The sequence below is a fragment of the Mizuhopecten yessoensis genome, unplaced genomic scaffold (genome assembly GCF_002113885.1).
Source record: "Mizuhopecten yessoensis strain PY_sf001 unplaced genomic scaffold, ASM211388v2 scaffold4481, whole genome shotgun sequence".
Taxonomy (NCBI): Eukaryota; Metazoa; Mollusca; class Bivalvia; order Pectinida; family Pectinidae; genus Mizuhopecten; species Mizuhopecten yessoensis.
The window spans coordinates 105,914-121,807 of NW_018405568.1; the positions used below are offsets into that span (position 1 = coordinate 105,914).

The following is a 15,894-nucleotide window of genomic DNA, read 5'->3' on the forward strand; positions in this document are numbered from 1 at the left end:
ACTTTGTACTGAATATCACACATATATATGTTACTCTGTACTGAATATCACACATATATATGTCACTTTGTACTGAATAGCACACATACATATGCTATATTTATTTATTTCTCATATCTAATTAGAGTTTCGAATCGAATTAGCCTACTCTAGTGTACATGACTCTTGTATTTTATCATTTTGAGACGTAACATTGGAAAACAAATTATGTTTGAAAACAATGTATATTACTTTATACACACGTTCATACATATATACAAATATATAATCCGTGGACTATTCTACATGCTGTAGGTACACGTAACACATGCTCACGTTCAATCAATTTCAAAATATTTTAATGTTCATAAAGATAAAACAGACAAAATAATAAATATGCTAACAAAAGGATAAGACAATTGGCTATGCTTATATCATTGTTCTCCCTGTTAAGAAGTATATGGCCTATCATATATAATGGACTTGACAGCAGATATAACAAGAATATCAATAGTTTTGTTTTCATCATTACATTGGTACACGTCCCATATATCCATAAATCAATATAAAAAAAAAACAATTCATTAGCACACGAATCACTGATCACGTGTCTTGAAACTCTCCACTTCGGACAAAGAATGCTGAGTTAAATATCATCTTTTTGTCCTCCTCAGCAACACGTTTATGTTGATAGGGGCACTGCAATGATAGAATACAGATCTTTACAATGTCAATAGGGACATTTCATTTGCAAACACAACTAACAGATTTTTAACTTAGCCTTCATAGACTGACTAATCAGAGTAAACCGGTTGTGTGACAACCCCCTACAGACTGTCGTTTGATGACCTAACTTAACCCCTACAGACTGTCGTTTGATGACCTAACTTAACCCCTACAGACTGTCGTTTGATGACGTAACTTAACCCCTACAGAATGTTTCTCGGTTAGCTTGTTATGATGGTCTATGCCTATAGCCACTCTACGTATTACAAAGCTCCACTATGTTAGCTTATTGTGAGGGGCTATGCCATCACAGTCACTACCTGTATTACAGTACCCCACTATGTTAGCTTATTGTGACGGGTTATGCCTATACAGCCACCACTTGTATTACAGTACTCCACTATGTTAGCTTATTGTCCACTATGTTAGCTTATTGTGAGGCGTTATGCCACCAGTCACTACCTGTATTTGACGGGTTATGCCTGTTAGCTTATTGTGAGGCGTTATGCCACCAGTCACTACCTGTATTACAGTACCCCACTATGTTAGCTTATTGTGACGGGTTATGCCTGTACAGCCACTACCTGTATTACAGTACCCCACTGTTAGCTTATTGTGACGGGCTATGCCACCACAGTCACTACCTGTATTACAATGCTCCACTATGTTAGCTTATTGTGACGGGTTATGCCTGTACAGCCACTACCTGTGTTACAGTACTCCACTATGTTAGCTTATTGTGAGGGGTTATGCCTGTACAGCCACCACCTGTATCACAATGCTCCACTGTGTTAGCTTATTGTGACGGGCTATGCCTGTACAGCCACTACCTGTATTACAGTACCCCACTATGTTAGCTTATTGTGACGGGTTATGCCTGTACAGCCACCACTTGTATTACAGTACTCCACTATGTTAGCTTATTGTGAGGGGTTATGCCTGTACAGCCACCACCTGTATTACAATGCTCCACTGTGTTAGCTTATTGTGACGGGCTATGCCTGTACAGCCACTACCTGTATTACAATGCTCCACTATGTTAGCTTATTGTGACGGGCTATGCCTGTACAGCCACTACCTGTATTACAGTACTCCACTATGTTAGCTTATTGTGAGGGGTTATGCCTGTACAGCCACCACCTGTATCACAATGCTCCACTGTGTTAGCTTATTGTGACGGGCTATGCCTGTACAGCCACTACCTGTATTACAGTACCCCACTATGTTAGCTTATTGTGACGGGTTATGCCTGTACAGCCACCACTTGTATTACAGTACTCCACTATGTTAGCTTATTGTGAGGGGCTATGCCTGTACAGCCACCACCTGTATTACAATGCTCCACTGTGTTAGCTTATTGTGACGGGCTATGCCTGTACAGCCACTACCTGTATTACAATGCTCCACTATGTTAGCTTATTGTGAGGGGCTATGCCTGTACAGCCACTACCTGTATTACAATGCTCCACTGTGTTAGCTTATTGTGACGGGCTATGCCTGTACAGCCACTACCTGTATTACAATGCTCCACTATGTTAGCTTATTGTGAGGGGCTATGCCTGTACAGCCACTACCTGTATTACAATGCTCCACTATGTTAGCTTATTGTGACGGGCTATGCCTGTACAGCCACTACCTGTATTACAGTACTCCACTATGTTAGCTTATTGTGAGGGGTTATGTCTGTACAGCCACTCCCTGTATTACAATGCCCAACTACTGGGCGACTTACATGTCTGCAGGCGTTGCCACAGCAGTCGCCTCTTTTTAGGTGGCCGTATCTTGTCATCACTTGGTAACCAGTCATCGGATCAGCGTAGAATGATTGCTTCTCCTAAACACACATCAAACAATATCCCATTTATAACCGTTTATATTGATTTCGACTACAACAAGTAATCATATGTTTTCTATTTCAAGCAGATCTGGAACAAACAAAAAAGCATACAGTAACACTAATACATTTGAACAGAATCACAAAGCCGATACGAAAAAGCAGTGGACCGAAATAGAGAAACCTTCACATTTTCGAATATACGTTGGAACAAAACGTCCTAGTTACCTTTTTTACACAACGTTGTCATCCCAAAATGTATTTGCAAAGGTACAAAAAATATTGAAATTTTAGGTTAGATAGTACAGGAGATATGCTCGAGACAAAGTGTGACGAAACGGATTAAACTCTCTGGTTCCCTCCGGTATGGATCTAGAACTTGTCAAAGACATCACCCAGTATAAAAAGCCTGAACCCGAGTCTCTCACTAGCCATGGAACCTCTAGTAAATGCAGTAATCTGAGGATCATGGTACGTCAATAATACTACATTTATAATCTAACAGCATACCTCTCGTTATATGTGTAGGTATATCGATACATATTCGTAGTCTATCATTACAGTCTATCGATGCTTTCCATGGTTATCCATTTATTCGTACAGTATATTAATATGATTTGTACGTTGTATTAAAATATTTATGATGTATAATAATAACTAGAAACAATACTTGAAAAGCATGTTGCCAGTTGCGGAAAGCCAAACAAAGAATTATTTTAAAACCCCATATGGTAATTCCGTCCATGAAGGACTGACTCATCAGTGCTACTCAAGTTTAAAAGAATAAAAATAAACAAAAACAATGAAAATAAAATACCAAAAGTCTTCCGAAACATATGTCATATACAGAAAACAAAATGGGTCTATGAAACCATTTAAAACGTTATAAAATTAAATCTTCTGACTACCACTGATTTGTACTTACTGGTATATGTCATGTTAACGGAGCCAGAACACACTCCCGTTACAAGGCTACGATACATCCACAGCCTATCAATGGACTACAGAGCGGTTTAAATCTTCTGGATTAATATTTTTGTAGTGAGGGAACTGGAGTAAGTCATGTCAGTGATAAGTATAGTGTACACTGCACTTGGTGAAACAGACAAGTACCATAGTGAGTGAATGGTCATCGTTCAGCAAGTAACTGGAGGGAACAGACAATTACCATACCGAGTGAATGGTCATCGTTCAGCAAGTAACTGGAGAAAATCAATGTTGATATAAGCAGTTCAACCATCGTGAACATTAAACTTTCTCAATGACCGTCCGTATTTAAACTGTATAATTCAATTAACATCCCTACACTTATAACCCCGTACCGTAGACAACGGGAGTAGCATTATACAAGACAGTTTTGCATGGCTGTGCCACATGGATGCAATGACCTTGTGAACTCAGTAAAAAAAATGTCAAGTCCAGGATGCAGTCATACTAATTTGATGTCTTTGTTCACTCCAGAGAAGAAATGTATATGAAATATTGTACATTGATATATTTACATTTGCTCTGCATTGTCACTATATAACACTACCAAGGCAGTTCCGAAACAGAATACGTTTGAAGGCCTTATGGAAACACTAGAGAAACCACTGCATCATTGTCCAACATATTCGAACTACACTGTATAAATGTAGGTAAATGTATTTCAAACATGACAAGAGGATTTATTATAACTGTTCCTGATGATATTTGGAAACTAGCTTGAGATCTTCATAAACTCATTGAAGATGTGGCACAAATTCGACTCTTTAAGCCAGTTCTTGCGAATAGTCACAACTCTCAGGTAACTCGGATTTTATGAAAATCGAATAAGCGAACAAGGGAATAGATGTCATTAACACCAGTAATGTCCTACATCAAACGTCGAAGATAACATACCGCCGTATTTCAGATATTAAAAGGACTAAAATCATTTCTTACAGCTATTCTAAGCCCATCGCTCCCACGCTTTTATACTACAAGCAATCGCTTCAACAGCTCAATTTGGATGACCTTAGAAATAACTCCTTCAGCATCACGGATAAGTCCTTAATGGACGAAATAGCCGCATTATGCAGTAAAACGTTTGTTTTGTCTTGTTTTCTGCATCGACAACGGATTACAAATGATTCCTTACTACGTATTTCTAGTAATATTTTGCATCTCATTTACCTTTCAGGACACAAAGATATTGTGAGTTATTGACTTCATTTCTTGACATTTACCTACATGATGACAATAACGGTCATGGCGTTACAAATCGTTTGACATTTACCAATAAGATTGCAATAATGCTCGTCTAACTACAAAACTTGAATATAAACATGGTAACTTCAATTACATGATAGTTCAGTAAATTAAAATTTACAACACCGTGATTATAAAAGAAATACATGTTGACAATAAGTCAATACAAAAAGACAAGAGCAAGAACTGAGGAGACGCCAAAACAAAGGTAACGATGTCATAAACCTCAACCAAAATAGAGGACGGCACCAGATACTCCGGAAGGGGGAGCGTTTCCTGCTCATGTGACATCCCTATGTCTGCTGTTAAACCTGTTAAGTATGTAGATCACCAATGTTCTAAGTCATAGCGAACAAGTTTTTAATCATGGTAGACTGTGACATCTGTTTCGCGCTCATCAGGTAAATATGACTTCGACAAAATTTCATCAACGTAAATATTGCCTCTCGTATAGTTTGGTAGTGAGATAACCATTACTAGTAATGGCATGCTGAAGGTACAGATCAAGAGATAAAGTTTAACAAAAGGAGGCTGTGTTATGTGGTATCTTCAATTTCACGTTTTGGAGTATAAATGAAACGCATACCGATTATCGATGTTCCTTAAATGCGATGGAAATCATCAAGTATCCTATTGCGACATTGAAAGAAAAGTATCTCATTTCTTTAAAGCCCGTCTATAAATTCACCATCCTAAGAATACAAAACACGGTTAGAAGTAGCGCACAGTTCTGGTTCCCATTTCACTACGCATTGTAAGTTGAATTACTTTCCGTTAAGTTCAGCAAAAAAAACCTCTTTCATAAAAATATTTATATATACTTTTGGTTTAGAAAAAATGGATTGGTATATCAAAATGAAATCCTTGGGACTTGATCTGAGTCGAGCATGCGCAATAGGCACATTTGCTTTAATTCATCGGTCACATCGGTCTGTTGCTTTTGGATGTTACATACAATGTATCAGTTGAGTCACTCCAATCAAAATATGTTCCAAGTATTAAGCTTTTCTGGGTATATGCGTCCGGTAAACTAATATAGTCAACATAAGCAGGTTCCCTATAAAAATAGAATACGCGGTCAAGAGTTTCCACGCGAGAGGTTTAGTCTACCTTTCAGGAATTTAAAGGTTCTCATTATGACTAAATTTGTTTTACTTTTTTCCCAATAATATTTTTTTTTCAATCATGAATAAAGACGTGTTCACTGTGTCTTGAGGTCGTTTGGTGACCTGTTTCAGACTACCATGAATAAAGATTTGTTTACGGTGTCTTGTAATCGTTGGTGATCTGTCCCAGTGTTTACGAAGACTTAAAACTGGTCAATGTGTCTTGAGGTCTTTTGGTGACCTGTTTCAGACTACCATGAATACAGATTTGTTAACTGTGTCTTGTGGTCGTGTGTGACCTGTTTCATTGTCTACCATGAATATAGATTTGTAAATTGTGTCTTGTGGTCGTGTGTGACCTGTTTCAGTGTCTATCATGAATATAGATTTGCTAACTGTGTCTTGTGGTCGTGTGTAACCTGTTTCAGTGTCTACCATGAATATAGATTTGTTAACTGTGTCTTGTGGTCGTGTGTGACCTGTTTCAGTGTCTACCATGAATATAGATTTGCTAACTGTGTCTTGTGGTCGTGTGTAACCTGTTTCAGTGTCTACCATAAATAAAGATTTGTTCAATGTGTCTTGTGATCGTTTGTGACCAGTTTCAGTGTCTACCATGAATAAAGATTTGTGCAATGTGTCCTGAGGTCGTTGTTGACCTGCTCAATTATCTAACATAAATAAGGTTAAATACTTGTTCATTGTGTCTTGCGATCGTTGTAGACCTACCAGTGTCCCTTGATGTAATTGGAACTATCGTGACAGGTGTCACAGTTAGTGTAGCAAACACTTAACATTCTACAGCTCCTAGTTTTGCCTCCATGTTTTGTGGACATTTATGAGGTCTTTCCTGGTGTTTTAAAGTCTCATCAGTTCTGGGTTTTTTCTTGAAACTACTCCGAGTACAGATGCTGTTCTTGTGAATACTTTGTCTCTATAACAATTTCTAGAAACGATATATTGGCTCAGCATACAATTTATACTTGTTAGGTTTTTTGTTCAACTTTACTAATATGGACTTTAACATGTTGTAATATACTCACGTTGTGGAATCAATTAACTCTATATTTGACACCAAAATCAAACGAAAATCCTGGAGATTCCCAATCAACCAAAAATTTTGTTTTTTTTCTGGCTTTCCTACCTTCAGATTTACCCACATTGTAAGCATACAAAATCTTAAAATTGAACTGTTTTTCAAGATAGGAAACATTAATCTCGTCTGTTGAAAGCTGAAAACACAGATCTATCTGATGCTATTGTAGGTTGCTTTCTATTTTACCTTAGGGAATGGATGTGACATGTAGCAGGGAGTGATGACATGATTTAAGTTGTTATGTTAATCAATTAGTCTGGTAGAGAGGATACCACTATTGTAATATAGTTAAATGTTAAGCTGATTAAGAGGAATTATAATGGTGACTTCAAGATCCAGAGGATAATTTCGTAAATCATCATATATTAAACTGTCAAGTTTAAAGACATTATACTGAACATAGGCACATGACGCTTTGTTATGTCAGATTAAAAAAAAAAAATCGAAATTATTATCTGAGAATTATCTGAATAAAAAAAGAAATTTATAATAATGTACATGCATTCCAACCAATGAATCATTGGTTCGAATCATGTACATTTAAAAAAAAAAAAAAATGTCATTTTTTTTTTATTCAGATAATTCTCAGATAATAATTTTGAAAAAAAAAAAATTCCTTATATAAAAAAAATAATCTGACATAACAAAGCGTCAAGTGCCTATGTACTGAACAAAACTTCAGTGGTTTTACCCTCACTGCTTTCTTGTGACGCTCATGCGTGTTCCTTTCCTGGGGAGACAACCTGCTGTAATCCACCAACTCCTCCCACGTCATGTCACTTTCTCCTTCTGATGATACCGCGCTGAATAACCGGATAGGACATTGAGTGAGCTCTCCAACTCTGTGTCCACAAACCACCACTCTGTTGATAGGAACACCAAGGAATGATCCACTATTTCGTACAAATTGGATACTACATGCCCTATTCACATTTTTATTGACGATGCCAAGTTCGTTTTTATGACTGCTGGTACCATGTCCTTTATCACATACTGTTTTTTGTTTGAAAGAGAACATCCAGGCGATACTAGACACTCTTGATGTTATGGACTTGATTCCAGGACAGAATGTACGTACAGGAAAGAGTTTCATCATGACCAGAGTCATACTCCCTGGAGGAAGAGCTGATCCCGTGAGAGCTGAAGGAAATCCCCAGGTGTCTGTTGTGTAGATAGTCTGTGACACACATCTATGTTGGCAACTTCTCTTCTAATCTCTGCAATAATACTAGAAGAAAATAATATGTCTCAGCTTACTCAGTCAGAAAATTAAGTAAAATCTCACTTCATAACCTTAAAGCCATTCTCATTCTCAAACCCAAAATATGGACTGAAACTCATTTTCTTGCAACCTATGGACATCCTTCCTTGGGCTGGAAAGCATAATGGAAAGAGAGAATTATGATATATTTGGGATTTTTAAACATTACTTTATCACAAGAACTTGGACTTGATCATGAACACAGAATCTGAGTTTGAGCACGAAAGCGTTTTTTTCAATACCAATGATGATGACAAATGATAAATACTTAAAAGTAAAATGACTCAAGGAGTAATCACAATAATGTACATAAATTCACAAATTTAATAAAAAAAAAAAATCATATATTATTAGATTTTTAATACTTTGCTGTAAGAATGAAAATAACACTTGGAAATTTTAAAAATAATTATATGGTCAAGACCAGGGCCCATATTCATGAAACCATTCTTGTGCTCAAGCATGGATTCAGTGCTCAAGTTAACTTTCTTGTAACTCGCTTAAAACATGTGACATGGTCAAAACTTGAAGTGTAAATATTGAAAACGGTATTTGACTTCAATTGTCTCCAACTGTCCTCCAAATCACTGACAAAATGAGATTGTTTTTGTGTATAGATTTTCAAAACAAGAAACTGTGTTTGAGCACAGATTTTGAGTTTGAGCATGAGAATTCTGTAATTTTTGGTGTCAAAGAATGAGATATTCCCCAAAAAATGTCATGCACAGACTGACAGATGGATGGACAGAGTTCAAAGCTACAGGTTTGGTTTGGTTTTATTTTATTTAATTACCTATTAACAGCTCAGGTAGTTTAAGGATGTGCCTCCATGTGTGTAGTGTATGCGTGCTTGCATGTGTGTGTGTGCAGGATACAGCAGGTATGTTGGTGTGCTTGCCTTCTTGCAATAGCATGAATCTGATGTTGACTTCAATTATTGTGCTATCTCACTAAAATGCCATGCCAAAGGCACCCAGCACAGCATTTCGTCCCGTCACATTATACTGACAACCTATGAACCAGTTGTTGCATTTCCCGTAAATGCTGAGCGTAAAGCAGGGAATAACAACTACCATTTTTAAAGACTGTGGTATGTCCCGGTGTAGTATGGTAATATGAAGGCCATAGTGAAATGAACCATGGTTTGGTAATATGAACCGTCCATGGTGAAAAGAAGGGTTTCTATGATTTCTATTCTTACACATTTTTTCCATTCATTTTCTTTAAGTTTACTTCAATTTGATGTATTCTATCTGAAATGACAAAAATTAAGTCAAGGGTAGAAAAATTTAGGGTGGGGCAGGGGCGCTTCACTTTACCACAATGGTGAAATGAAGGGTTTTAGCACTTTTTCTTCTATTTGACTTTTTTTAAACCAAATCTGCTTTACTTTACATCACTTTGAATATCTGAATATGAAAATCACAAAAATAAAGTCTGGGGTAGAGAAATTTGGGGTGGGGCAGGGGCGCTTCACTTTACCATAATGGTGAAATGATCCCTTTTTCGTATATATATTTAATAAGCTTTTCTCTGCTTACACTTTCTTTAGTATATAACATTTGTTATTTATTGTTTTAAATATGAAAATAATAAAAGTATAAGGAGATTTTTTTATTGGGGAGGGTAGGGGTGGGATAGGTCACTTTACCATAATGGTGATTGTTTGTTAAATTGATGTAAGGTGTCAAAAATTGTAGATTTCCCTACCCCAGACATAATTTTTGTGGTTTTCAGATAGAATACATCAAGTTGAAGTAAACTTAAAGAAAATGAATGGAAAAAAGTTTGTCAGAATAGAAATCGATGGAACCCTTCATTTCACCATGGGGCGGTTCATATAACCATAATGGCAATATGAACTGCTGTTCATTTCACCATGCTTCACAATACCATGCTACACCGGTATGGGGATAGAAACCATTGCCTTCCTCACCTGGGCGCACGCTGAACATTGAAGCCAGCAGTGAGGTGTTGCCAAGCAAGGGAATCGGAGGTACATGTAGCTGGAAGTAGAAAGAAAGATAAAGATCCCAAATATTGCAATGATTGCAGCAGATTTACTTTGGTCGCTTTTGTGTCCCCATTTAGTACATAGAGGACACAAAAGCATTCCCCAATTCTGCAGGGGTTTCCTCATTAGTCGCCTCTTACAATACAAACCTATACAGTATAGGACTGCCTTTAGTAGTACCACAGAGGGACTCTTGAATTAATTAATGATGCATGACAATTTCACTCCATGGATTAACATTTAAGACCATGACTTACTGAGTTTTTATTTTGCAATAACTCAATATATGTATTAATATCAGATAATTAACTCTGAGTCACTCACTTCAGAGCGAGATTATATATATATATGAGATAATGACTCAACAAGTACAAAGCCACATGTACAATGACTATTTCAATGATTAATGCTAAAATTACTCCATGAGATAACATTAGATATTATGACTTGATGGGTAATTATAAAAGATAATCATACTCAATGAGTTAAGAGTAAAGATCACTCAATGTGTTATAATTTACATGCAGCATAATGACTGTATGGGTTACATTTCTGATAATGATCGACTCAAACAGCTTATATGTTTGCAAGAATGACTCAATATGAGCATTGATATCAGGTAATTTAACTGATCAGCAAGTCTATATATAAGATGATTGACTCAGTGAACGAGTTAACATGTAAAATCATGATTCAACAACATCAAATTAGTGTACAACGTCACTATAAGTGAGTAATGATATATCAGAACTCAATAATTAAGTTTTCAATAAATATTACCACTTCATAAGAAATGTATACATTATAAAAAATCAATACTCAATTATAGTGACATATGAGTAAATGTTTCACTTAAGACAATGGAGCGAAGAAATAAAGGATAATAAAGGATACAATATGTAATAGCCTAGTGTATTTAAGCATACTGAAAAAGTGCACAAAAAAGTATTTACTATGGTTCATGGTGGTCGACGTTTTCGTAAGTATAATACATTGCTTCTGTTGACGCTTCTTCATAGTTGTTCACTTTTAATTTACTATGTCCTAGTTAATAACTTTAATTAATTTTATGACTCATTGATTAATCTAGTCTACTTTGATATACCAGAGTGCATAACGTGTTTATTCATATTTTCATCTATAGGTTAAATCAGTAAGTGTTAGATGGATAAGCACCATGATTGGGTCACACACCTGGTTAGCCTGTCTATGTCAGACTCATCACCCACTCAGGTAACTCCTCTCCGAGCAGAGGACACTTCTTCGGAACACCTCTTCTAATTTCTCTACGACATGGAACAGTCACGAGAAAGAACGAGTGACAAAATGGCCGACACGACGTTACTTCCTGTCAAATAGAAATAATGCAAAGAAGAAATTGACTATATATTACAGAACATGACGTTAATTGGACGAGGCAGGGATTCAAGATTATTTGTTAGAACCAGTGTGTGGAAATATGGGTTCTAGAATCAGGTATTTGTTGTCGATTACCCTCGAAAGTGTTCCCAATAAGCCGAAAATTTCTTGACTTTGTCAACACCCCTTTCCCAAATGTCATATCTGGAGGCGCTATCCGCAGTCTTGCAGAACATGCCATTGTTAGTGTAATGACAAATGTCACAGACTGTCTGTAGACAGACGCGTTAGCCATGTGGTGTATGAGTGCAAATAACACCTGCTAGTCGTAATCACCGTAATTTTAGACAATCTTTATTATCTGGTCATAGCAGGGGCCGGATGCATTCTGTTAAAATTATAAAATATGTTTGCTTTCACATTTTCCTTTCCCATACATGATACATATCTTTGATAAGCAAAACATGAATATCCATTTGGTTGTGATAATAAAATCTTACTCATTTGTTATGAAATCGCAACAGAGCCTAACTGTAGTTAACTGATTAATAGTCAATTGAATAGATGTAATTATGGACTTATACAGGTTACTGGTTTTGAATCAGTGTTTGTGTCATCATGTACTAGGTTCATTTCAACAGATGGATTGGACAACGCAGGCACACCAATGTTGATACTTTCCATGACAGCATAACTTACAAAAAGTTTATGACAGAAAGAGGTGCTTCATTTGGTCATATTCAGTAGAAAATGATATTTGTCAAGTTAGTATCGGGGGAAATCCAGGAATTTGAGAGTAGTGGGACATTTTTAGCAATTTTTAGTCAATATTGAAATTAAAAGGGCCATGATATGTAAAATTAAAAGAAAAATAGAACATGGAGGGTTCGATCAATTTCAGCTTTGAGGGGTCAATGGCCCCATGGTCCCTGATGAGTATATAGAGGTAATAGGAGAGAGAAAAAACGCATGACCAGATGATGAACCTGAGACCTTCCAAACTCAAGACAGACCCTAACCTTCTACTGATTGAGCTTACCTGGTTGCCGGTGATAGACCCAGTTCAGTTCTGCTACATCCTCCCTCCTTTTTCAAAGTCTTTTCCCTGAAGACATCATTATTTATAACCCAGACTTGGTAATCCCCTTGCCTTGACACTCAGTTTTTGAAAAGAGGATTGGCCACAGTCACTACTGTAACAGAAGACAGAAAAATGCATAGCCGGACCAGGATTTGAACGCGGAATCCTTCATAGTCTAGTCAGATAGTGAGATACTCTACCAATTGAGCTACCTACATGTCGCTGTATACCCATACCAGTCCAGTTCTATTACATTGATAACACGTAAAGTGACAGTCATTCTATTGAGTCATATACAACTTGTTGCTGACCAAATCTCGCCAAGTATCCACCACAGCAACGACATGTGAATCACACACAATAAAATACAAACTGTCTGATGATAATGTTTGTGTCATGGTGAAAATGGGCACACAATGAAAATTTTGATAGTCAATATAATGACACAAATATAGCCCTGTGTTGCCAAACCAGGTAGGATTAATTGCCAGCTATTGCTGATGACATTTTAAACAAGAATAATGTGGATGTGATTTGTGAATGTTGATTTAATATTAAAACCTAGAAAATGAATGTAAATAGTCACCTACAGTTAAAGGGCATTGGTTTTAAACGATTGCATCGGTTTACGGATGAACAAAAGTTAAAGTTAATGTGTTAGGCCTTTTTGTCTTGGTGCCATGAAGTGGATGCAAAAATAAGGGGTTGCTTTTATGGCGACGGCGTCAACATTGAGTTGTTGCGTTTAAGGTAGTTACATCTCAACCCATGCATCAAATGCTGGATGCGGCCTACCTTTTATGGTCCATTGACTTTGTCAGCATCTCCATCAACATTAAGATTTTGCTTTTAAGTTAGTTTCTCTGATATGTGCATTGATGGTCAAAGCGGGGCATAGGCGAGACACATCAATCCGAATGGCTTGTTTATGAATTACATGAACTTATAGTAATAGGATTTTATTGCATTGCATACAATGAAATTACAGATTATATTAAATTCTTTAAAATGTCTGAGGTGAATGGAACCATTTTACAAATTATTATGACCATACATACAATTTCCTGGATAAGAAACTGAATATCTTGGCCTGAATATGTTAAATCTTCATTATAACTATAAGCTATCCCACAGTACCTAATAGTCTCCCTTGTTTTTGAGATTATGAATGCAATATCCAAACATCATCATCTCATTTTAATCACTGAGTTGTCCATGTATCTGTTATTTTATTTGAAAATAAACTATACCTCTATTTATGAAATTGTACTTTTAAAACTGGACTAAACATGTTTTTCTTCAAAAATTTGATATTTTATTTATAAGCTCCAAAAGATTCTCAGTGACTGAAGTGTGTACTTATGTTGTATGTCCTATCCTCATCACCACACGGCCAGTCATCTGTTGCTCAGTATTTAGGAACCATTACTACGGGTAGTTACTACTCTATCCTCATCACCACACGGCCAGTCATCTGTTGCTCAGTATTTAGGAACCATTACTACGGGTAGTAACTACTCTATCCTCATCACCACACGGCCAGTCATCTGTTGCTCAGTATTTAGGAACCATTACTACGGGTAGTAACTACTCTATCCTCATCACCACACGGCCAGTCATCTGTTGCTCAGTATTTAGGAACCATTACTACGGGTAGTAACTACTCTATCCTCATCACCACACGGCCAGTCATCTGTTGCTCAGTATTTAGGAACCATTACTACGGGTAGTAACTACTCTATCCTCATCACCACACGGCCAGTCATCTGTTGCTCAGTATTTAGGAACCATTACTACGGGTAGTAACTACTCTATCCTCATCACCACACGGCCAGTCATCTGTTGCTCAGTATTTAGGAACCATTACTACGGGTAGTAACTACTCTATCCTCATCACCACACGGCCAGTCATCTGTTGCTCAGTATTTAGGAACCATTACTACGGGTAGTAACTACTCTATCCTCATCACCACACGGCCAGTCATCTGTTGCTCAGTATTTAGGAACCATTACTACGGGTAGTAACTACTCTATCCTCATCACCACACGGCCAGTCATCTGTTGCTCAGTATTTAGGAACCATTACTACGGGTAGTAACTACTCTATCCTCATCACCACACGGCCAGTCATCTGTTGCTCAGTATTTAGGAACCATTACTACGGGTAGTTACTACTCTATCCTCATCACCACACGGCCAGTCATCTGTTGCTCAGTATTTAGGAACCATTACTACGGGTAGTAACTACTCTATCCTCATCACCACACGGCCAGTCATCTGTTGCTCAGTATTTAGGAACCATTATATAAATTACTACGGGTAGTTACTACTCTATCTTTGAAGTGTCCTATTCAATGACTGCCTTTAATACACATGGTTACCTACCAATTATTGTCGTTGTTCTGTGTTGTAGAAAGTCATGTTTTCAACAATGTTTTTCTCCATTTCTAATTCAGAGAGAATCCAGAGAAAATCTATGAAGTTTTCATGGAAATAGGAAAAGCCAATGGAGAACATGAAGGTATGTAACTCTGGTAGATCAATAGAGGTGTTTGTATATCAGCCTTACAAGGAAATCTCAGCGCAAGATTATTTCTATCCTGTTCTGTTTGTACATACATTTTAGCATCTGGTATCATGTTTCAATGGTTTTTATACAGGAAATATTACCTCATATTCTCGTAATTTTTTCAACTTCAAAATTAGTTAATAGTTTTTGTTGATGTAACACAATTCATTGTTTGATTCCAGTAAATACAATGAATTATAAACTCTGTAAGTTTGTGGTCTGTTCATAAGGGACTTTTCTTTTCATTTATGCAAAGTAGGATTTGTTTGTTTAAAACAATTAATGCAAAAAAGTATCATTTAAATCAATGAGTTGTAATGACAGATTTTGTGCGGAAGAGATACCAGACAGATAATGTGTGATCACTACTGATTGATCCCAGTCACAGCTTGCCATGTTGTAACACTACATTGCTGGCAAAACCTCCATCGAGATTTATTACAGTGTATAACTCTATATCATATAAATCTATAATCTATTACAGTGTTTAACTCTATATCATATAAATCTATAATAGTATAAATTTTATTATGACAATAATGCCTCCTAATGTTATCATTACAGAGCCTTTTTTAATACAAAATTACCCAAGGGACTACAGTGATGAGGTAAGTACATCATCATTAGGGTTCTGTTAGGG

General features: G+C 36.8%; 2 protein-coding genes across 12 annotated transcripts in view; one reads left to right on the top strand and one right to left on the bottom strand.

The window, feature by feature from the left end:
• Window positions 1-254: 254 nt before the first annotated feature.
• LOC110449079 (uncharacterized protein C1orf53-like) lies at window positions 255-11,528 on the bottom strand. 5 transcript variants are annotated; one of them, XM_021495683.1, is made up of 4 exons: window positions 10,168-10,218; window positions 7,668-8,198; window positions 2,438-2,539; window positions 255-678 (listed from the first exon to the last, which is right to left on the bottom strand). In XM_021495683.1, the coding sequence occupies exons 2-4, from the start codon at window positions 8,076-8,078 to the stop codon at window positions 583-585; spliced, it is 609 nt and encodes a 202-aa protein (XP_021351358.1). In that variant the 5' UTR covers window positions 8,079-8,198; window positions 10,168-10,218; the 3' UTR covers window positions 255-582. The 5 variants fall into 5 exon arrangements, with proteins under 5 accessions (XP_021351358.1, XP_021351355.1, XP_021351356.1 ...); XM_021495680.1 differs by lacking the exon at window positions 10,168-10,218 and adding an exon at window positions 11,440-11,528 and having other exon boundaries at window positions 259-678; window positions 7,662-8,198; XM_021495681.1 differs by lacking the exon at window positions 10,168-10,218 and adding an exon at window positions 11,440-11,513 and having other exon boundaries at window positions 259-678; window positions 7,662-8,187.
• A 23-nt stretch (window positions 11,529-11,551) lies between these two features.
• The window catches only part of LOC110449078 (DENN domain-containing protein 1B-like), a 52,599-nt gene continuing 48,256 nt past the window's right edge, over window positions 11,552-15,894 (top strand). For 6 of the 7 annotated variants that reach the window (XM_021495672.1, XM_021495676.1, XM_021495677.1 and 3 more), the window contains exons 1-3: window positions 11,553-11,721; window positions 15,142-15,206; window positions 15,819-15,862. In XM_021495672.1, the coding sequence (XP_021351347.1) occupies window positions 11,705-11,721; window positions 15,142-15,206; window positions 15,819-15,862 (126 nt within the window). In that variant the 5' untranslated portion in view covers window positions 11,553-11,704. Of the gene's footprint in view, window positions 11,722-15,141; window positions 15,207-15,818; window positions 15,863-15,894 lie in introns of all 7 variants that reach the window. The other variant, XM_021495675.1, reaches the window with a different exon arrangement.